This window comes from Vicugna pacos, chromosome 1, assembly GCF_048564905.1.
Source record: "Vicugna pacos chromosome 1, VicPac4, whole genome shotgun sequence".
NCBI lineage: Eukaryota > Metazoa > Chordata > Mammalia > Artiodactyla > Camelidae > Vicugna > Vicugna pacos.
Window position 1 is genome coordinate 97,978,790 of NC_132987.1, and position 23,535 is coordinate 98,002,324.

The window sequence follows — 23,535 nt, forward strand, 5'->3', positions numbered from 1 at the left end:
CAAACAAGTTTTCCTTTTTATTGTATCAGTCATAGTTTCAAATATCCACCTGTTTCATGAACCATATCAGTCACACCCACTGGCTCTTCTAATTCATCAATGTTGCTTTCTACAAATATGGTTTGCCTTTTTCATAACAACTTCATTTAGAAACATTTTAAAAAGTCTGTCTCTTGTAAAATACTATAAGCAGCCAGATTATAGCACAGTGCTTAAGCAAAATATTTGGAATGTTTCATAGCAGCACAGAATAAAACAGGCATTGGCCAGAATATCTTATTTTCCAAGTATATGTACCTAGACATTTTTTTTCTAGTAGAAGAAAACACAGGAACTGAAAAAAAGATTAATAATTATATTTTATTTCTTTTAAAGAAACATGGAGGTACAAAAGATCAAAGATCTTGCCCATCTAAGGAAGAATTTCTCAGCACTATTCCCCTTGAACCTGCCTTCTTTCAGTCCCATAGCAGTAAATCTCTGCAGCATCAGCAGGTGTGGCCATTAACGACTCAATGTCCCCGTAGCTAATGTTTGTCTGTTCTATTTATTCCCATTCCTGACATGGCGCTGAATCAGGCAATACCATGGACAGACATTAAAAAAATATGGCCTTTCTATTAATTTTAAATGACCTTTTAATCTACATGCAAATTTGAATGGTATGAAAGCTCAGCAGAGAAAGAAGAGAATCAGAGAGGTCACAGCCCAAAGCTCTTTTATCTCAGAAGCCAGTGTCCAGAGGAAAAATATTTTACCCCACAAATCTCACAGATATAAAAGAGCACGAGAATATTTGTTGATTTTTTTTTTTTTGCCTCTTTTGGTGAGGGCAGGGAGGTGGTAATTAGGTTTGTTTATTTAGTTAGTTATTTTAATGGAGGTACTGGGGATTGAACCCAGGACCTTATGCATGCTAAGCATGAACTCTAACCACTGGGCTATATCCTCCTCCAAGAATTTTTAACTTAAGATATCAAAGGATATGGCTTAAGTTCATGCTCAGAGGTTCACTGAATATCTGAAGCTTCTTACTTATCAATTATGATAAATAAGCTCTTGGGAAAAAAGTCCGATTATGAAGAGCCCTACATCTTCTTCAACTTTCACTATGAATCAGGTGCTTCAGTAGAGATCTGTAGTACATACGTACAAATAAAAGAATAATTTTAGCATCTTTATAACTTGGAAGGTATTTAATTAATTTAACTTAGTGAATGTATAATTATAAAGCCATAGGATATCGTAATGTCATTAGCTAACTAAAAACTCATCTGTTTCCACTGATAATATTAAAGATGACATTTTTGTCCTCTAGTAAAATAAAATTATTACCATTCATTAGAAGCAATCATGTCACCATAAGATTAAATCAAAATATGTAGATGACATTTCTATATAACTCATTACTATACTTTTAAGAATAAAATAGGTTGTATTATATGTTCTCTGAGAAAGTAAATGGTATTAAATAAGGGAGAATTAGAAACCATTAAAAACATTATTTTACCTAGATTCAAACTTAGAAGATAAGCATTAATTTAAATGATGTAACTAACAAATCAGAAATTTCATGTGGTTCATATGAATCTTGAAATAAAAATCAATATTTTCCTAAAACAAATCTAAAAATATCTCACCATCGGTAACTTCCAGTTGAGCTTTTGCTAAAATGCTTCCTGCCACAGTTAGGGCCTGGCAGATATAGTAACCCGCGTCGGATCGCTGAATGTTGGTAATTGTAAGGTCCCCCGTTGGTGACACAGAACATCTACTGTTGGGCTGTTGGGGTTGGTTTGGGAAGAGCAGGTTCTATGGAAACAAATAATTTTATCAATATTCTTTTCCCACCTAGAAGGAAAATTATATTAACAACAGCTATCACAGTTGTAGAAACGTGGTTGAAAGAAGAAAATACATAGATTTAAAAATACGGTATTGAAATGTTTAAATGCCACACAATGAGTTTCACTGGGAAAGTTTTTCTAAATCATGGGCAAATACTGTACACTAAGAAGTGAGTGTGCTCTTGTTGAAGGAACAATCATCTAAAAAAACCTAGGTCTTTACCTTAATCTTTCACTCTCTCCCTGACTTTCTGCGAGTTACTGAATTTTTTTTTTTCAGAGATGGGTGGGTAATTAGGCTTATTTATATATTTATTTTAATATATTTTTACTGAAGTATAGTCAGTTTACAATATTGTGTCAATTTCTGGTGTGCAGCACATACTTCAGTCATATAGGAACCATATATATTTATTTTTAATGGAGGTACTGGGGATTGAACCCAGAACCTTGTGCGTGCTAAGCATGTACTCTACTACTGAGCTATATTCACCCCTCCAAATATTTTTGAAATATGGTTTCCTCATCTGTAAAATAAGCATGATAATGCTTGTCTGACTCAACTCATGAGATGTTTGAGAATCTGGAATGTAACATTAACTATGTTTTGTAAACTGCATATTACTAAAGAATGCAAAATATATTTTCTGCTGATCATTTTGCATACTTGATGTAATTAACAGAATTTCTCCTAAAGATGTTCAAAAGTGTGTGTAACTGACACTGCCACCGAGACAGCTGAATCTACTTCTGCTGTGAGATTTCTGCAGGTTGTAACAGGCAAGGAGCTAGGTAGAAGTGCTACCATCTAAGCAAGATTAACCGAATCACTGAAAATAAAAAGATGTGAGATGTTTCTGAAGTATGCATATGATAAAAAATTTCATATTATTACCCTTTTAAAATTAAAAAAATGCATTAGTTTACTATATATCTCATATTACATACATGTAGCCTAATCACAAAATTTTGCAAGTTCTTATAGGAGAGCAATAACATTCACTTGGATGACCTATGTTGCTTTACTGTTGTTCGATTAAGAAAAACATTTGTGTATAATAAATCATATTGAGATATGCTTTCAAGTTGGATTATAAATAAGGATGTATCCATTTTTATGTTGTATTTACTTACAAAAAAAGAACATTATAACCCTCTGGGATCTGTTTCTCAATATAGTAATTAATTTTCCAGGTTTGTAATTAAACAGTTTCAATAGGTTACAATCAGGAGGTAATAACATTCAATTAAAGGCATAAGACACATTTTCACCTTAAAATGTTTTTACCCTTGAAGTAATACCAATGCAAGAGGATAAAATAGCGTATTAACACTTTTCAATTACACCAAATGACTTTAATCCTGAGAATGATGTCCTACTTTAATTAGAAGCTCTTCTCTTTATTGCAACATGATGGATGTCCACTTTATTAGATTCAAGTGGGGCACTATAAGCCCACTTTACATAAACATTACCATGTTATTAAATGCTTTCTAAAAGAAGTGATGTTTGCTAGCATGTCAGGAATATAATTTCAAAATTCTATTGCCCCCCTATAAAATTTGTATTAGTATATATAAGTCTAGACTTTTTCATACATAGGAAGCACAATTTGAGAACAAGCTAATTCTCCCGTGGAATCCAAATATATTACTGAAATAAACCATCTTAAAGAGAAGGGTCTAAATTTTAAAGCCACTTGAAAATGATACAATAACTCAAAGTGTGCACTTTCCTACAATTAGCCATTAGAATACTAATTTACATAGCGCTAATACATCAGATGGGCTTAATTCTCTCTGGGATCTCTTCCTCTACAATGTATTACCAGTCCACCTTCTAAATGATTCGTTGACATGGAAAATGGCATATGATTGAGGTTAACCCATCATCTTTATTCCCTGCTTGTATGACATAGGCAAAAGAAAATGGATTACAAGCAAAACCCAGGAATTCTACAGTGCTCTTCTTGCCTTGAAGTGCCTGTATCCTATTAGTGCTAATTGGCATTATCAGCACATATTGAGGAATATGGACCATTAAGTCCAGGCTCTTAACTCTCTCTACTGATGAACAGTCATAGATCATGGTAAAAATTGGATACTGCAGACAGTAAGACCAACTTATTTTTCCTAGTATCCCAATTCATGATTTGAAAATTTACAATTTGCTCAAGCATTTCTCTTTTGTTCTCACCACGGTCTCCTATCCCTCTCCCTCCTTCCCTCCCTCCCTTCCTCTCTCCCTCCTTCTCTTCCTCTGTCTGATGTGAGGGAGATAGGTGAAGAAAAGAAAACCAGACCTAAGATTATAATCAAATCAAATTACCTAATAGTCCCAGAGATTAATATCTCTGGAATTATCTGCCATTTTGTCAAATAACAGGAAAAAAAAGACTTTAATGCTATTTGAACATTCCTTGTTCAAAAGCCATTAAAACACAATGTAGCATCTTTAAATATCATGTTTATTGGGCCACAAGACCAATACACATTTTATGCAATAGCATGTATAAACCTGGAGCTATTTTAGGACATGTGATTTACACACGATGTAGCTGTATCTATATGATAACAAGATATGTTAGAATGGGATTTGATGCAACACATGTATTTAAAGAGTAAATTTACAACGATCAAATTACTTACATAATTATATTCATATCATTTATAAATAAATAATATCTTTGCATAATTATGCTATCTGTGGTTTGAGGGAGAAACTTCATGGACCTCACAGCCCCCAGATGGGGTGGAGGGGAGGAACTACAGGCAGGAGGAAGAATCTTGCCGAGCTACCAGGGCTCTCCAGGTTCATGCCCTCCAGCCTTCTCAGCACTGTGTGGGGCTGGGGACGGAGGTGACCAGAGCAGTGCTGAGCGAGCGAGCCTCTGTGCCCGGGCAGAGGGACACCTCTGGCCCTGGCAGCCCTAGCCTGACCAGAAGCACAAACTTGCCACTTCAGCCAGGACACAAGGGAAAGCAAGTGCATTCTGCATTTTCCCCATTTCTAACCTTCACAATGTGTAAAGCACTTTTACATATAAACTCACTTAATCATGTCATCTTCATAACTTACATGGAGTAAAATGTATTAGCCTCATATTTTAGATTAAGAAAATGAGTTTCAGTGCATTTAATCATGCTATAAGGTTGTATAATCGTAAGGAGGGAAAATGGCTTTAGAATTCTTTCCTTTTTCAGGTTATGTATGTGGGTTGGGAGTATGTTCAAGTGTGTTATAACTGTATCATGTTTCTTTACACTCACTTTAGCATTTTTAATCTGAAAGCAATTTTAAATGAAGAATCAAGAAACTCTTATGAGTAGAAATCTATTTTATAGTTTTGAATGACTAAACAAGATGGCAAGTAAGTTCTGGAACAGTCCTGATGTAGGATAAGGCAGTGGCCAGAACTTTACCTTATCTTTCCCATCACTATCTTTACATCCCACAAATCACAGGGGAAGTGAATCCAACAAGGAACATTGAGGAAGGGAATAAGATAATTAGCCCACCCATAGGCTAGCTTAGGGTGGTACAGAACTGTATAGGAATGCACAACAATTAAAGACGATGGCCGAGGGGAACTTCTTGATGCCTCTCTACCCAAATAATCATACACAGGTTTTGATCAACAGGTTCTCTTAATTCAGTCGAAAGCATTTTAATCTCTGGCAAAGTTTTCAGATTGTCTGAGGTTTTTAATTGCTGTTTCCATTTTTCGCCTGGGAAATTCTTCCAGAACGTGGACTAACAACAGAGGGTGCCAAGGAGGAGCGCCAGTAGGTCTCTTCCTGAGAACTATATGCTTCTTTGGGGGTGGTTCTGGAAAGTCTAGAACAAAAATATCCCTAGGCCCCTCAGAAATGCACAGATACATTCTTAGATAAAGAATTCAATTTTTGATCTGGTTTAAGCTGGAAATTCCTCTCATTGCCTCAGAACCTGGAGGCCTGTGCTTGTCCAAGTTTGGACCAAGCTGTACCTGAGAAAAGTGTGGTACTCAATTTGCTTTTTTAGCAGAGTCTGAGAGGTCGTGCTGCCCAGAGAGGGCCCTGAGAGGACAAACCAGCACACAGCCAAGACAAGGTAAGTGTCGGTTCCATCTGGTATGTAACATATTATTTCCTGTGTAACCTCACTCTGCGGGAATGCAGAAAGGATGATGGAAGAAAATAGTTCTCCTCTTAAAAGGAAGCATTTTTGGATTAATGATAAAGAAAAGGTATTTATACTGTTTGTCTATGAAAGGAAGTTGAAATTGGGTTCTAGACTAATTAATAATGGAAATATTTTTGACTATTTTACATATGTCCAGGGTGTTCTAAGTGCTTTATATACTAACTCACTTAATTATCTTAATGTAGAGCAATGTGAAAAAGCAAACTTACCTTTCTGTTAAAGAGATTTTAAATAGCAACAGGTTAGACTTTTTCAGATAATTTAGTTACACTGCATTGTATCTATTCTACGTGAGATGATGATTTTAGAAAATTAACACTAGAAAAAAAGAATATTAGAACATCTGATTCACACTTATTTTAGAATTAATTAAGCCTCTCTTTCAGACATAAAATAAATTCAATGTTGATAACTAGAGAGGCAAGGAAATCTTTGAGGACCATCATAAATGGGGAAGTTCACAGATTTCAGAAAAGTGGTCAAGACTCTCACTCACCTGGCTGCCTTCTTTTTGCCAAAACACAGCTGGCTGTGGGTTTCCTTTAGTTTCACAGGGAAATGTCACTGTTCGACCTTGAGCAACAATCTGATCTCTTGGCCTAACCACAAACTGTGGAGGAGCTATAATTTAAAGGAAAGAAAGTGTGTAAATATAAACTGTTGACAAAGAAAGATCTATCAAAGAGAAGATCTGCTACTAGGTGGATTGCTCAGTGCCAGGCAGAGGCTACAGTTTCTGATTTATTTTTAAGCATTTCTCAAAACACAATGGGGAAAGGAAAAGAGCGCTCTACTAAATGTGAAAAAGGAAGTACATTATTAATACACGCATTTTAAATGTTATACATTGTAAATCCCGTAGCCCATATATTTGCATAGGAAAATGGGTTTTTAATGATTTTCTAAAATTTTTAATAAAACATTTCCCGATATGGTATTGTGTTGAGAATAAAGACAGAAAAGAATCACTTCATTACTCAAACATCGCCTTCCTGTGAAATCAATCTAGTGACACACACTGACTGTGCTTATAATATTTGCAAGATGTTGTAGTAGGCGCAGGTACACCAGAAGGCATAACACATGATCCCTATTCTTAAAGTGCTTGTTTTCTGGACTTGAAGAGTCGAAGTGTTGAAAACATCAAAGAACTGAAGACATGGGAATTACATACGAAGATAATTAACAATATAAAGAAATGTATGAAAGTGGTTGATTCTATTTAATTCATTTCATTTAGGTAAATAAGCATTAGTCAGGCAATTATCATGTTCCCCTACTGGGCACTGAAGATGCACAGATAAAAAGCTTATACCCTGCAGCCAGGAAGAACAGAAAATACAAAACAGAATGGTGATGACAACAACAACAGCAAAACAAAAACAACTGTTCTGTAAGACTGTGGTAAGTTCGTGACAGAAGCCCTCTCAGGCACAGAGGAGCAGCACTTAAGTTCTAATACAGCCTATAGTATACCTTACATGGGATAGGACTTCCAGAGAGAGGGACCCCTTGGTGTTATGGTAGCTGTGAAAGGCTTTTTGCAAGAAATGAACATTAGGGAAGTTTTAAGAAACGGTAGCATTTAGAGAAGTAAAAAAATGAACACATTCCAAGCAATGAGCTAACTGAGCAAAGCCCAAGAAGCGAGAACACATCTAGTGAACAGTGTGTAATCCTGCAGGATTGGAGGGTCCCTGCTGTGTAAACACTACTGGCCACAAAAGATAGATTTAGATCTAGACTTAGAAGATCCTGAGAAGCCAAACTGAGGATTTTATTCTGTTTCTAAGCTGAGGAGTGATAAATGAAAAGCAAAAATTGTGGAAGCTTTAGCCCACTAATGAATGTTGTGTATATATTCAAATCATTCAATAATTTAAGGGAGACAAATTAGTCAATTAAGTAGGGAATGTGATTGGAAGACTAGTAAAATGGTGTTGGCAAAAATAATGAGACCTCGGTACAAGTAAGTCCAATAGGAAAAAAAGGGGGGTAGGGTTAAATGCTAAGAAAGTTCCAATTAAATTTGGGGCTAATTATAAAGAGAAAGAAGAAAGTGAAAAACATTAGACGGTGTAAATGGAAGTTTTCACAGGGACATCCTCTCCATACCAAACCCATTCCTATTGAAGAGAAAACAGCATGTTTATTCATGACTTTTCTAATCATCTGCTTCTACTGTAACTCCTTGCTTATGCTGGAAAACTTAAGACCAAGAAAAAGACTTTAAAATGAACTCTAAGTTTTAGGACCTGGCATACAACGCCACAACCCTAAAATTTGAACCCTGAAGAATTTTAACTATAAGCACCACTCAGTAAAGCCTTTACCCAGAATTCTTTCAGTCCTTCAAGATTACATAACTGCAGGTCCAAGAGCAGAGTAAATGTAGGGTAGCCTCAAACATACAGCCAATTATTCATTCTTAGAAGAACGCTGGCATAGCAACAGTAGAAGCATTTTTTCAAAAAATTCACTGAGATTTGTACTGGCTTATTTTTTGGTGTTCTATTACACTGTCTCCTAATTCAACACATTCAACATATACTCCAGGGATAAAAGGAATAAACCAACTAAGTGAAATTTTCTTCTATAACTATAGATAACAGAAGACTCAGTTTAACAGGATGGAGAGCTCAAATTTATGGATCTATTTGAAAGGAATGTGACTTATGTTGCCCTGCATTTGCAGGAGATTACTTGCTTCTTATGGTCTTGTTATTTTCACACCATTCCATTGAATCAGCAGATACACCGATTTTTGTTCCATGTTTTCTAATAAGAATGATAGTTTAAATCAATGTTACAGAATTACTTTAGGAATGACTCTTAAAACACTGTAGTGCCCACCAGATATTCCTACCAAAAAATACTTGATTGGTCTTTATCATCTGTAATATTCAGGAAAAATTGTGTATATTAATACAAATTTAAAACTCAATGTATATTTCTTTAATCCTTAGTGATTCTATGAAAGAGAAGTTTAGTGCCAACATGGACACTAAGTAGATAAGTAGTATTAAGTAACTTAGCTTGAATCTCATTATAAAAAAGTTTTTAAAAAGTCAATATAATAAAAATCAGTTAACAGTGTTTGACAAAAGTCACATATTCAGCTTATTAGTTCATTTGTACTGCTTTGGACTAGAAAGAATTTGAACTGGCTCTCATAACTAGTTAGTAAAACTAGTTAGTAAAAATTTAGAGCCCCATATGCACTATAAAGTCCTTCTTTATATAATTTTTAAAATGTGATAACTGAGAAAATACATGATTAAAATCAGGTGAAACATCAAATGAAAGCAATGAAAACCTACTTTATAGTTTTAAGCATATTATGCTTCCTGTTTACCTATCAGCTATCTATCTATCATCTATCTCAGTAAAATTACCATCTATACTTTAATTTTAACTACAGACTTTTTGAATTTGATTTTTTTAAGCTTTCAAAAACATTTTGGTAGATAACTGATTTTGCAAAATGCTTCTGGAATCCAGATCCTACAATTTTAACACAGCTGCTAAAGCATAATTCCCAAGGTAAAGACTAGCAAATGACCACATCTATCCAACCACTTTTTGGAAAAGATATTCATTCATTTATTCATTCAAAAGATATTGATTGGCTACAAATTATGAGGCATTCTGCTTGGTACAGGGAATGGATGAAAACAAAATAAAAAACTGTTCATGGCTTATGGCAGAGACTTCCAAGTAAATAAGTAAATAAAAACGAAAAGCAGGGCATTGAGGGAAAAAGCATGGAAGAGCAGCAAACTACACCAAATGATGAGGAAAGAAGAGGAAGGTTGCCAGGAGATGGCTACATTTGAATTGTGTTTTGAAGCTCAAGTAAGAGTTCATTAGATGAAGAGGAGTGTGGTCACTTGGGACAGAGAGAAGCAGACACAGCCAGAGACATGTGGAAATGGATGTGTTTGGAGGATGTATATGGTTTTGAAAATAAAATCAGGGATGCAGAAGTGATATAGGTAGGGCCAGATAATTTATGCTAAAGGAGATTAAATTTTGCCCAAGAGAGAATGGAGACCCATTCAAAGATGTTTATGCAAAAAAGATCTAATAAGGTTTCTGTTTTAGAAAGAATGTTCTTTCTAAAAGAGAAAGGGCAGATAAGAAGCTGAAAAATCTTAGCAAGCTGGGACAGGAAATTCAGTTGAGAATTCCTATGTTCACAGTAGCACCTAAATATAATCGTTCATAAGCACTCTTATAGGACAAGGAAATTTCACAATATCACAGTGTAATATTTACCACCAATAGTGTAATCAACAGACCAGGAAATCAAAGTTTCTTGAGTTTTTAACCCAGTACTGAATTTTTAAAGACTACTAACTAACAAAATGCTATCAGCATTTGTGCTATTCAGGCTGAGATATCATTTAATATGATGTTTATTTATATTGTACTTTTATTCCAAGTTGTAAATACACTGTATTTCTAATGTACCAAATAGTTTCTTGTCACCAGAACTTAAGTCACACTGATCTTGTTGGAACTGGAATCCCCTTTCATTTTTAAAATTAAAAAAATCTAAAGATACTAAAATATTTAACAAAGTACAAGATGTGAAAAGTGTCCAAGTCTCTGAAAATGTACACCCTTTCCTATTGTCGCCTGAAGTTGAACCACTAAAACAAATCGCATCCATCACTTTTACTTCTGTAGGCTCTACTTCTCCATCCAAGATCTACATTGTCACTTTCTGTGAAGGGATATCAGTTGAAAGAATTTATTTTTGAGGTTTTATATGAAAAACTGCATCAATAATTCTTCTGATAACACTTCACAGTTTCAGTATTTCTGCCAGGTGGCAGTGAAAATGGTTTGAAAAGACAGTACTTGGCTGATGGCACCAATGGGAGGGAGTAGGCAGAGAGGTGGCATTTTATCAACACAGCACAATGGCACAAAGCGTGCTATACACAAAATGAATTTTCTATATAAAATATAAAAAAAAACACAATTAGGTCCTCAAGATGACAATTCAAAACACACATTTACACCCAATGTGAATTAGAGAGTTTGAGTTGTGAACTCCAGAAGAATACGCTAGTTACAGAAATGGCAATTCTCTTATATATTTCTAAGACAGAAGACTATAAAATACATATTTATATCTTCTCTAAAACCCAAAGCACTAGACAAACCTTTTATAACTATGGTGTAATAACCTACTTGCTTAATCTGTTAAGTGATTACACCTTATTGCTTCAGTTATAACAAGAAATGAGATGAAGAAAACAGAGGGACACAATTCAATGTTCATTACACATGTACACGTTAAAAACAACAGCTCTATAAGAAAAGTATGTTGTGTGATCTCTAGAGGCGTAGACCCCAATATAAGAAGGTCAGTTAAGGTTAGAGGTCTGGTACTGTTTACTTGAAGCTGTGTTTTCGCGAATTTAAATACAATGCACAGCAAATTAGATTTGATTTCTGCTAAATTATGCTTTGATACTGCATTCAGCCCAAGCTGGCTTCAATCAAAGTCACGCTACAGCTCTGTTATGCTAATGCCCGCTGGTGTGAGTGAGGGGTGATATGGAAATCAGATGGCAGAACACAAGGAGGAAACATTGGCTGTCCATGGGGTGGGCTTAGAGATGAGGGGAAGGGACACCCGAAAGGTTAATCACATCATGTTCAGAGTTGTCTTTACAGGAAAATATGACTTTCTGTGTCAGGCACGAACATGGAGATAGTCATGAAGCAGTTGCATACATTACTATGTGACAGGGTGGCTATAGGCATACTCAGCAGCTCTTTCTTTGGGTACAATTTTGTAGCTGAGTGAATAAGCTTCTTATTCTGTAATGATAAAGATTATGAATTTTCTATCTTAAACTCAAGTATAAAATGTTTTTTGCTACTCAATATTTTTCCTTTTAAATTATATATCCTATAAACATATTTGAAAAGCACATGCTTGCAACATTTCCTTGTTTTAAAGATTTGCTGAATCACAAACTGCTTAATATCACAACAATAATTAAAATTAATTGAGTGCTTATTAAGCTCCAGGAGATGTGTTAAACCATCCACAGGAACTATCTCATTTAATATTCCAAGAGCCTTATATCTTAACTACTATCATGATGCTGTAAAGGCTAGTAAAGTAAATCTGATAAAGGGTACACAGGTTTTTAAAGATTAAATGGATAGATAGGAAGACAGGTTTGACTTCTGATACATCTGATGGCTGGACCTCTTAAACGCATATGGTTCACTTCAAACTATATGCTAACTTAGAATTTGTCATGTCTGTTACCAAACAGAAGGGTAAGCATTACATGCTATGATTTCCAATATGGTATAATACTGTTAAAATCATAGCATGTTTTTCCTAAATAATTATTTTTGTTTTTAAAGTAGATAAAACCTATAATCTTGCTCTTTCTGAACTACCTGGAAGTACAACCTTTCTCAAGTATATTTATTTCAAGTCATTCTTTATTCAAAAACCTACAATGCCTTTTCTACTGCTTGTCACTGCAATGCTGGCAAATTATTCTCTGTGTAGCATTTTGTCTTCCATCAGCTCGCCCAAGGTCTTACCAACCTGAAGCTCACCTGTTCCCAAATCAGAGCCAGCATTTCAGCAGACAAGTCTACTTTCAATCACTTGCATATGTATTTGCTTGTTCCAGTGGTTAACCCATTTTGATAGCTATTATCCTTTGATCCACCTTGTCGACAACAATTAACCTGAACAGATTCTAACCTTGTACGTTTTTGCGTTCCTTCCACTTTAAAGTACGTGCCCTTGCCTGTATTGTCTTGCTTCTCTATTTTTACTCCCTGTCTGTGTGCCTTGATTCTTCTGTTCCATTATAAGCTCTCCATTATGAGCTTATTTTGCAATGAAATGATATCTTTATTTTGCCTAGTAAATCCCCAAATAGAAAACACTAAGTGAATGATTTGCAATAGAAAATAAAAAAAAAATTATTGATAAAGCAAATACCCCAATTTTTTTCCATCTCATTGTACCTAAAGGGTATGATGCAATTCTACCAATGACAGTAACTCACTATTACAGTAATTTGGATGGGGAGAAGTCAAAGAAAATATGTTTGAAAAAAATCTTCTGATTCTGATATGCCCTCGTGTAGAGAATACCCCTTATATCAAATTAAAATTTATATCTTAAAGAGTCTGCCTGAGTAGCCACCATTGCAGAGTGACAAAAACCACTTAGAAAAAATGTAAGTATTGTATAACAATCAATTCTAGAAGTTCCTGCAAAAAAATTTGGTTAATAGGCTTACCCCCACCAACAAGAAATAGCAAGTACCCAGTTCATTAAAATGCAATGTGGAACAGGACTAAGAGATGAATGTTTACTCAGTAATCAGAACAGGTGGGCTTCTAATTGATAAATGATTGTTTCTTCAACCTATTTAATTCTATTTAATTTTTACTATTTAACACTTGACTTGATTTCAAAGGAATTTCTGTTAATAATATTGGAAATGCATAATATCATAAAAATATTTGACTTGAAGCTTATGAACACATAATCCATCTCAGAGGAAGCAATGCATTTATAATGAAAAATATAATTTAGGGATATAGAATTTAAAATGATCATTTTTATAAACCCCACTTAATCACATTTTATTCATTTGTCACTATTTTCAAGGAATGTAAGTGATCAAATTGCTAAATTACCTACCTTTCCAATTAACCATTTTCTCACTGAGTCCAGGGCAATAACTTTTCTAGAGTAGTGATGGTTTTCTTTCTCAGTCAGTACCTTACTTCTAGCTAATATTAAGAATTCTTATTCCATGATAAAAACCAATATCTATATTTTTTGATAATAATCTAAAAATAATAATTGATAGTCTCTATATATACTTTATACATGCTTCTGAAAGTCATACTGAAAAAGGAAAAGTAATAAATGGTTTACTGTTTTCATAAACATGGAAAGTAAAGTTAGTGGTCAAAAAGTAAGTTTACTGTAATTAAACTCAGTCCTGAGACTCTTCATCTGTTTAGACTTTATCTGCTCTCCACCTATGAGAAGCCTCACATGTGCAAGCTGCATTCAATCCCTGTGTGAGTAAAGATGTGTTCCAATTATGCAGCTACACTCTGTACATTTTTAAACCACTCTTATGGAATTTATTGATTGTGGAAGACTCATTTTTGAAGATTCATATGATATCTAAAACTCTAAAAGTAACTCATGGTTATTCAAAATCTGATGACTAAAGTAGGCCACGAAGATAGCCAAATGTGTTATAAAATACAGTTATAAAATAATATAAGTGACCTAAGTTGACATTGATAGTAACCAGAAAAGCAGTTACAACAAGGGTCAAAGGTACTGAGTTTTGGTGGACAGTGTGACATACACACAAAAATGTATGTGTATGTTTTGGGATAGTGGTTAAAACCATGTTCTTTAATTTATAATCACACATAATGTGCTTCTCCTTGAGAAGGAACAATGTAAATATCAAAATGAGTAATTCTACAACTGTCTAGAGTAGATAGATTAAAAAGGGTAAATTCATTCGGTTCAAAGTAACTTGCACATTTGGATCTTATAGGCAAGCATACGAAAACAGGGTTACAATAAACGGCTAAATGCAGATAGCCATTTTGTACTTGACCTTAACATTTTTTAAGACAGCACGTTACTGGAGAACACCACAGTGATAAACCTGTACTAGAAATGAATTCAGATGTTTGTTGGCTCTTTAATTCATAATAGTATTTAATTATTTCAAGCAAACATGGGTTTTATTTTGTGTCAGGGTCTGAGGATACTAAGATTTCTGTTCTCTGGAACTTACCGCCTACCAGAGGAAACTCACATGAAAACAATCAAGCATGTTACAACATGATGACCATGAAAAATGTTGTAATACAGGATGTCCCACCATTATGAGAGTAACTTGACTCAGTCTGTCTCCAACAGTTGGGGAAAGCATTGAAAGAGAAAAAGAGAAAGCGAAAGATTGATTTGTTCTTTTGAGATTACGTAGGTAAGAAAGTAAGGGTGAGAGGTTGTTCCTCACAGAGGGAAAAACACATGCATTATGTTAGAGATAGACGTTTTCCAGACAGCGCCAAAGCACCATAACCATCACCTGGCTTCACTCCAACCTTTCAAAAACCTGAAAGTCTGCTTGTTAAACTGAAGGATTATGTTGGTGAAACCACGTATTTTTTTTATGTAAAAGGTCTTTACTGGCTTTAGCAGTCCAATTTAATCCTCTAATAATATTAAGTATTTCTATATTGCATTAAATTTAATAGTTGACTCAAAAGTAACTAAGTTGGATTGCTTATAGATCATTTTAAACTTTATTATATTTCAGGTTATTAAAATAGATTTGCACTTAAATATAGTTAGTTAAGTATAGGAAAGCATGGTACTTTAGGAAATTATTCTGAAATTCAACATGCAAATTTTGTGGAACTTTTAAATTCTACAAGTTATAAATGAAGAATAAATTTAAATTTAAACAAATTTTGAATAGTAAATCACATTTTCACATATTCTTCTGTCCTTTACCAATAGTAGCTTGGCTTTTCTACCTGTTTTTTTGACTAAAATACTAAAATAAAATAATAAAATTTTGTTTTCTTTAAAGGACTGTTAATTTTCAAAGAAAACACTACTAACTTAAAAACAAATGAGACAATATTTATTATTCTTAAAAAAATCTCATTTTCACCAGTAGAAGAAAAGTAGTTCAAGAAGTGGTGAAAAATGTCTTCTCCAGATCCTAACTGGGAAAATTAGACTTCTCATATTGTAAGTAGAAGAGGTTGTAAGTGTGGAGGTGAGGAAGGAAAACTAGAGCTTAAAAATGGCTCTTCATGTAAATGGTGAGACAAGACATCCATTTTCACTCACTTAACCTGTCAACCTGCCAGAACTGTCATGTCAGCACTCTAGCTAAACCACGAAGGCTGATCACATCCCATTATCTCATTTTTTAGAAAAAGATTGCATGAAGATGCCAATCAGAAAAAAAAAGGGGGGGGGGACTTGTAACCAGGGAACAAATGTACTGATGCTGAAGGGCTGCTTAGTTAACGGAATTTTAATATGCAACTGCAGTGTTTCTTAATAACATTAATTACACGCTTAGTAAGGCACCATCCTAACTCATTAGTGCCTTCTTTTTGTTGTATTTTATCTCCTACTAGCAGAATGGGGTCTATGTGATTGGCCTGTTACCATGAATGTTGCTTAATCTTTTTATAGCACTATATAAAGCTGCTTGCATAAACATTTTCTCAGCAAGTATTACCTATGTATGCATATGTGTGTATCAATTAACTGCACCAACATTTGGCGTGCCCCTACCACATGTAAGTGTTATGCTAGACCTAAAGGCAGCAGAAAGATAAATACAACAATGTATTTACTGACAAAGAGCTAACTGTTTTGTAAGGCAGATGAAAATAATATCCTCAATAAATCTGGAAGCAATGTTTGCCATGAGAGATTTAAAAAGGCATTCAGACATATTTTAACTCAAAGTTTAATTTAATTTGGTAGCTTGTACATTTTTAATGAATCTAATTATGTACTATTCCCTTGAGTGACATTTAATATGCTTAATGTTTAAATAACTAGTGCAGTAATTGAAATGTCATGCATATAATATTTAGGTGTAATGCACATCATAATGTATATTTTACAGTATATATTATACATATCATGATATTTCTTTCTGTCTACAAATCATGATAATTCATAAAAGTAAAAATTTTGACTTTCTTACAAGGTATGACTAAAATGTTCATGCTATGTCTTTCCAGCAATAGCCAGTGAAATCTCTTAATATTAATCTCATGATACTGTTTCTGGCCCAAATATTTACATTATTGTGATATTTGATACTTACAGTACTTTACTTTTAACTACTAAGTTAACATATTTAGTGTTTATTTTGTTTTCATTTAGGTAAACTCCAAAATTAATGCATATGTAAGAGGTTTTTTGGGGGGGGGCTAATATAATGGAATAAAGGCTCATTGCTCCACTTTCCTCTATTGAACTCAACAAAAGAAATGAATAATATGGAAAAACTACCATAGCTCCAAACCACAAATTGTGAAGCACCCCTGCCAGATATAGTCAAACCTGGAGGAAAATGAGGATGCATGGTGGTACCCAACTAGCCTCAATCCACAATCCTTTATCAATACTAACTTCACAGAAATTATCTGTCAACATTGTGAGAGCCCTTCCATGATCTTTTGCTGGGAAGAAGGAGATCTAGAGTCAAGAAAGAGACTTGGGAAATACGAGACACAACTTTGTAGATAACCAGCTAAAATTCACAATTCAGGAGAGAAGGTACTGAAGGAAAGAAAATTTCAAGCCTACTCGGGATGACAGAATTTTAAGGTGGCCCCATGTTCTTCACTTCCTGTAGTTACTCTCGTGATTATGTTAGTTATGTGACAAAAGAGATTTTGTAGATGTAATTAAGGTTACTAATCAGTTGACCTTAAGACAGGGAGAGTATCAGGTGAGCCCAACCTAATCATTTAAGATCTTTCAAACAGAGAATCTTCTCCCTCTTGATAGCAGAATAGGAAGTCAGAGAGACACAGAGGAAAGCACTTGAAGGATTCAAGGCATCACTGGTGATTTTGAAGGCTGTGGCAGCCATGTGCAACGGCTGGTAAGTGAACTGTGAGCAACCCCTGGCTGGCAGCCAGCAAGGAAATGGGGACTTCAATCCTACAACCACAAAGAAATTAATTTTGCCAACAACTTGGATGAATTTTGAAGCAGATTCTTTTGGAGAGTCTCCAGAGAAGTGCTCAGCCTGATCCACATCTTGATTTGGCCTGTGAGGTGTTAAGCAGAGGACTCAATTGAGCCTGTTTGGACTTTTGATCTACAGAACTGTGGCCTAATAAGTGGGTGCTGTTTAAGTTGCTCAACTTGTGGTAATTTGTTATCCAACAGTAGAAAACTAGTACACCTAAAACCCATCTTCATTATGAAGCAAGAAGTAATGAAGGAAGATGAAGAGGTTTTCACAGAGAGTTTATAATATAAAGTGGCTTGCTTTGTGTTACTAGAATCACTAGAGTACTGAGAAGAAAACAGCATTTTTTGGATAAAATATTCAAGACAAGAGTCTAAATAAAGGTTACTGAATGATCCTGATACTTTTCATTTTCTCTTCTCCAAACAGGCAAGCCCTAGTTTTCAGCAGTTAACTATGGTTAATAATCATACAGGGAGTAAACAGGATCTACACAAAACAAAATAAAACAAACTGTATATCAACTAATTATCTATTTAATTAATAACAGTAAAGAACATAATCAATTAATTAAAGGGAGATAAAGCATTTATGTCTTTCAAGATAACCAAGGGGCTACAGAAATACTTTAGAATAAATAGTTGTCCATAGTCTAAATAAAACTATGTACAACAAGACCTCTGTTTAAAAAAGAAACAAACAAAAACTCAAAAAGAGGTAAAGGAGCTAAAAACAAGTGGAGAAGAAGAATGCTTTATTCATTTATCAAGGAAATGAACAAGAAATTAAGCTAAATTAAAAAATACAGTTTAGAAACAAGAAAAGAGGTAACTGAAATTGAAAAAGTTAGGAAGGTGATAAATAGGCATTAAGAAATCATACAATATGAACAAATGATGATTTCAAAGTTGTTATAGAGAAGAATTCCATAATGAATATGGAATTGAGTCAAAAGAAAGCCAATGTAACTGATATATTTGAAGAAAATAAGTAAGTCAGAAAAAACATTTAGAGATAAAACAGAAGAAATCATTTTTGAAATAGAGTAAATTAAAGCATGAATCTGCAGATTCAACGGGCTTGCTTTGTTCTAGGAATATTAGACACAGGGTGATCAGGCCCAAGGTATAACCCAGCAAATTTATGGAAGAAGGGACCACACTGGGAAGGGCATCCTAGCTGAGGATGAAATGGCTCTGTAAGTCTCAGACTTCACCATAGTACCACTCAATACCAAGAAAATAAAACATTTTCACCAAAGTCTGAGAAGAAGAAAGTATGACAATAATTTTATACCTACCCTTCAAATTAGAGGCAATGTATAGACATTGCCAAATATACAAGGCCCTTCCAAAAGAATCAAGTCAGTGACCGAAACCAGCCAAGCATGAGAAGTAACTAGTACTTGTTTTTCACTTTAAAAATTAGCATTAGCATAAGATATTTTAAACATTTCACATTATGGAAACTCTGATAGAATATACAAGACAAAACAGAATGTATTTTTTAACCTACTACTTAATCAAAACATATGGGGCAATGAAAAACGTGATGCTTAATAAAAATTAAATGGGACTCTGCATAAAGTAGCTAATTAGTGCCAGGTGCAGGAAACTTTGAGGGCTCCTAGGAGGGAGATGATCACCTTGGGTCATGGGGGTAACAGCTTGCCCAAAGAAGAAAGGCTGCAGAGACTAAAAGTATAGGTTTCTTTCCAAGATACATCTAGGACTCCTTTTGCAGAAAAGTGGGTCTCAACACAAAAGGATTCATATATAATATCTACATATTTTCTGATTTTAAAAAACTGGAATATTTCCAATATTAGGTTAAATTATATCCAGCACATTGAATTTTCCAGATTTCAAGGTGGGGTGGAAGTGGGGGGTGTTGAAAATACCAGTTGCATTATTTTAATGTTACATCTGATTTATAATTTTCCCTGAATGAGTTTTTTCAATCACTCACTTTTTATTGGACTTTTTTGGTGGCCCCAGTAAGATGCTTCAGAGTATGTTATAACAAAACTCCCCTTCAACTCAAAACAGAAGTTTCTAAAATGAGGATATATTACTTTTTGTGTTTAAATAGTGAGGAGATTGAAAAAATATGTCCCTATAGATTTCTGTATAGAATAGTGGCTGCTTCTCTAAAATAATAATGATAATATTAATAATAATAATAATAGATGGGAATTTTGCCAAAACCATATATATTTCTCAATACTTACACACTCTTGTGTGGTCAATTATATTCTATCAAAAGAAACATACTTTTGAGTCACTAAATAATTCGAAGTTGCCATAAAGACGTATATCGTCAATTTGTTTTTGACATTTTAAACAAGTTTCACCTGACATACTCAGCTCTCAGTTTCCACACTGGAGGCAATCAGCATCTAGCATATGGTATACACGACACAAAACGGAGCAGGGCTCAGCTTCACAGGCAAGGCGGCTGGCAGATTTGACAGTTCTCTTCCAAATTACTCATCATGTTTTGAATTGCTGCTAGGAAAAGAATGTGTTGCCCATCTCCAAAATAGATGTTCCTTTTTATTTTTAAGCTTGGGAAAGATTTCCAATAGAAAGTAAGACAGATGGGTATAGGAAGCAAGATATTTACCCCTATTTAGACTCTTTTCTTCTGTCAGTTCCCTCATCAGAAGAGTTTTCCAAATAAACAAATGAATAGTTCAGCATTCAGACTTAACTATGTCCTAGGGTGTACTTTTGCTTCTCATATTAAAAGTGCTTTTGGAACAGCAAAAAGTCAAAACCACAGGAAGGGCTGGTGGATTTTTAATGATCAAAGTGACATTTGTCTAGATTTTGTGGTAAAAAGCACCTAAGGAAGTTAGATTCAAGGGCTTTTTTTGAGATGTTGATGACATTGCACATGAGGGAGTGAAATCTGGAGAATACTTTCCTCCATTGGCAAGTTTGTGACTGTTTGCTTTCAGTAAAACTTCCCTCACTGAGGATCATCAAAATCAAGAGTATTTCTTATACTCTCAAAAGTACAGGCTGGAAGGTGTTCATTCCAACTGTAAATTGCATAGAGTTTCAATTCTTATATCAAATTCAGCTTATAAGAGTCAGACAGCTTGGGAGATTATAATGATTTCTAAATGGGCTTTCCACACACACTATGCAGTTTGTGGTATGCATGGTATTTAATGGTGTGTAATGTAGTGATTGGTTTCCGAAACTGTTAAGTATTCCAGAATCTGCATATAGTTCTCCTTTTCTTTTAAAAGCTTCAGACAGGAACTAACCCCTGAATTTTCTCTAAATTTTATATATTTTGTATATATTTTTTCACCTAACTTATACTAGAACTAAAAGATGGACTTTCTCCCTTTCTGTGGTTTCTACGTTGTAGAATACCCTTTATGCTATTGCTAAGAGCTTTAAAGTTGAAACATTTTAATATTAATATAAACGTAGTTTTCTGTTATATGAATATTAAATTCATAATTTACTTGATTTGTATCTTCTGACCTTACAATAACAATTAGCATTTATATGATTTCTGAATTAAATTGATGTAAAAAGTTAATGCAAAGAAAAGCAGGCTAATACCATTATTAGTCTCTTCTTTGGTGATCCAGTAAAATCATATCCAACATTCAGTTTCCCAAATTAATAGTAGTTGTCAAGTTTCAAGTATAGTTCTTCATATTTCTGAACACTGTCATAAGTCATTCAAGATAGATTTATGAAATGACAGACTTTCCCAGAATAAAGTATAGTGTGTCAAGAATCTATTCTTTAGTTCCAGTCCAATGGGAATTTAAGAAATCATTTTAAACAAGAATAAAAAAAGAAGTAACTTGTAGGTGACAAATACATCTCAGTACTCTGTGTACATCATATCTTCTATTCAATGTATTTTTATTCATGATTTTTAATATATTGGAAATTATTAATATATTGTTCTATGTTCCAGGAACTTGTGAAATAATATAAATCAAGTGGTCATGGTTTATTGACATAAAGTTTCTGTATATAAAGATCTATAATTTAAATGTGATTTTCCTGTTAATTTGAAGTTATTACCTTATTCTTTCCCACTCACGTCTTAATTTTAGATGTCATATAACTGATATATAAAGTTATCATTAATATGAATTCTTACAAATACAAAAAATGAAGATTAAAAACGATAATATATTTCTTAATTTTCTAACAGCATCAATTTCAAAACGCACAATTTAACAATTGTGTTTCAAGAAAAAATGTTTGTAGTTTATGTTCAAATCGATTGTAAGCCACAGTATATTTTGAAAATATTGAAATGTGAAGTAATGTATGTCTCAGAAACTAGGAATACGTTAACCAACGTTGGCATACAAAATGTTTTCACATGTGTGATCAATCTTGAACTTAATTCATTCCACAGCAGTTTTGACAAGTCAGGGTTTTTCTCTCCATTTTATTGAGGAAGTGGCTGAGGATTAGGGATCCTGAATAAGTTACAAAGGAAATACTGCTCAGAAATGGCAGAACAGAAATTCAGATTGGGAAACCAAAGTTCTATTTACTATATTTGCTCTCATATAAGAAAACAGTACATAACAATAATGCTTATGAATGTTTCAACCAATGGGGGGAAATGTTATATGAGTTTGGATTAATATATATCAAATGCCAACAATGTCAAGCCAGTATATTAAGAAAGCTTTTGAAGTTAGATGGACCATTTATAAAGCTGTGTCAAACTGAAAACTTGTTAAAACATCTCTTAGTGTATTAAAGAAGCTATGTACTAAATTCATTTATTCATCCACCCATCCATCCATTTATGCATATATACATCTATTCATTTTTTTCTAACACAATTATCAAGATTTCTTTGATTTAAACACATTTCTTGGCAGTTGAAGCTAAACTTTAAAATAAATGCAGAAAGGTTATTAACCAATAAGTTTGAGAAGACTGTATTATTTGTTTAAAATAATTACCACTTAAATTACTGCAAGTTCAAGCTGTTAAGTTCAATTTTGCAAAGCCAAATGAAGAATGAGATATATTCAAATCACAAACTTTTCATGCCAAAGAACACAGCTCATCCCTCCATTTTCCTCTTAGCATAAGCATCAATGTAACAGTAACTTGAAGCATTCTACTAAATTTTGCTGAAGTAGGCATGCAGATAAGTGTACAGCAGTAAAAAAAAAATATACCCTTACAAAGCAAGAACTCCAAGCAGCTTAAAAGAAAAGTGCATAAAGTAATGGAACTTCTAATTTAATTCATAGTGCTTTACCTTAACAAATACCAAACGTAACTCACAATTGACTATTTTATATGCACAGGAAAAAAAAGAAGTATTATATTTTTTCTCCTTAAGAAAAGTTAGCAGTTTATAACATCAATCATTCATATATTCTTTTACTTGAAAACGGTTACCTATTAATTGCTAGGTAGCAAAAAGTTATGGTTTTTCAAAGCGATGAAAAAATCAGGAGCAACTTTCATAGCAGACAGTGCCTCAGGTAATATTTTAACATGGGTGAACAAATGTATTTCATTCCACTATATCCTACTCTGCATGAGCTATGAAGCACTATACAAAGCCATGCGAAATGGATAGAGGATGGCTACTTACCAACAGGGCGAGCTGTAGACATTACAATGGTGTAGTGAGAACATAAAAAAGAAATTAGAAAAAAAAAAAAGAAAAGAAAATTATCAGAATGCATGATGTGTAA

General features: G+C 33.9%; 1 protein-coding gene across 19 annotated transcripts in view; it reads right to left on the minus strand.

Annotated features, from left to right (window-relative positions):
• Positions 1-23,535, minus strand: part of ROBO2 (roundabout guidance receptor 2) — a 1,146,283-nt gene that overhangs the window by 89,478 nt on the left and 1,033,270 nt on the right. For 16 of the 19 annotated variants that reach the window (XM_072967644.1, XM_072967640.1, XM_072967582.1 and 13 more), the window contains 3 exons: positions 23,433-23,444; positions 6,530-6,654; positions 1,641-1,812 (listed from right to left, as the gene is read on the minus strand). In XM_072967644.1, the coding sequence (XP_072823745.1) occupies positions 1,641-1,812; positions 6,530-6,654; positions 23,433-23,444 (309 nt within the window). The remainder of the gene's footprint in view (positions 1-1,640; positions 1,813-6,529; positions 6,655-23,432; positions 23,445-23,535) is intronic. The other 3 variants (XM_072967648.1, XM_072967594.1, XM_072967661.1) reach the window with 1 other exon arrangement.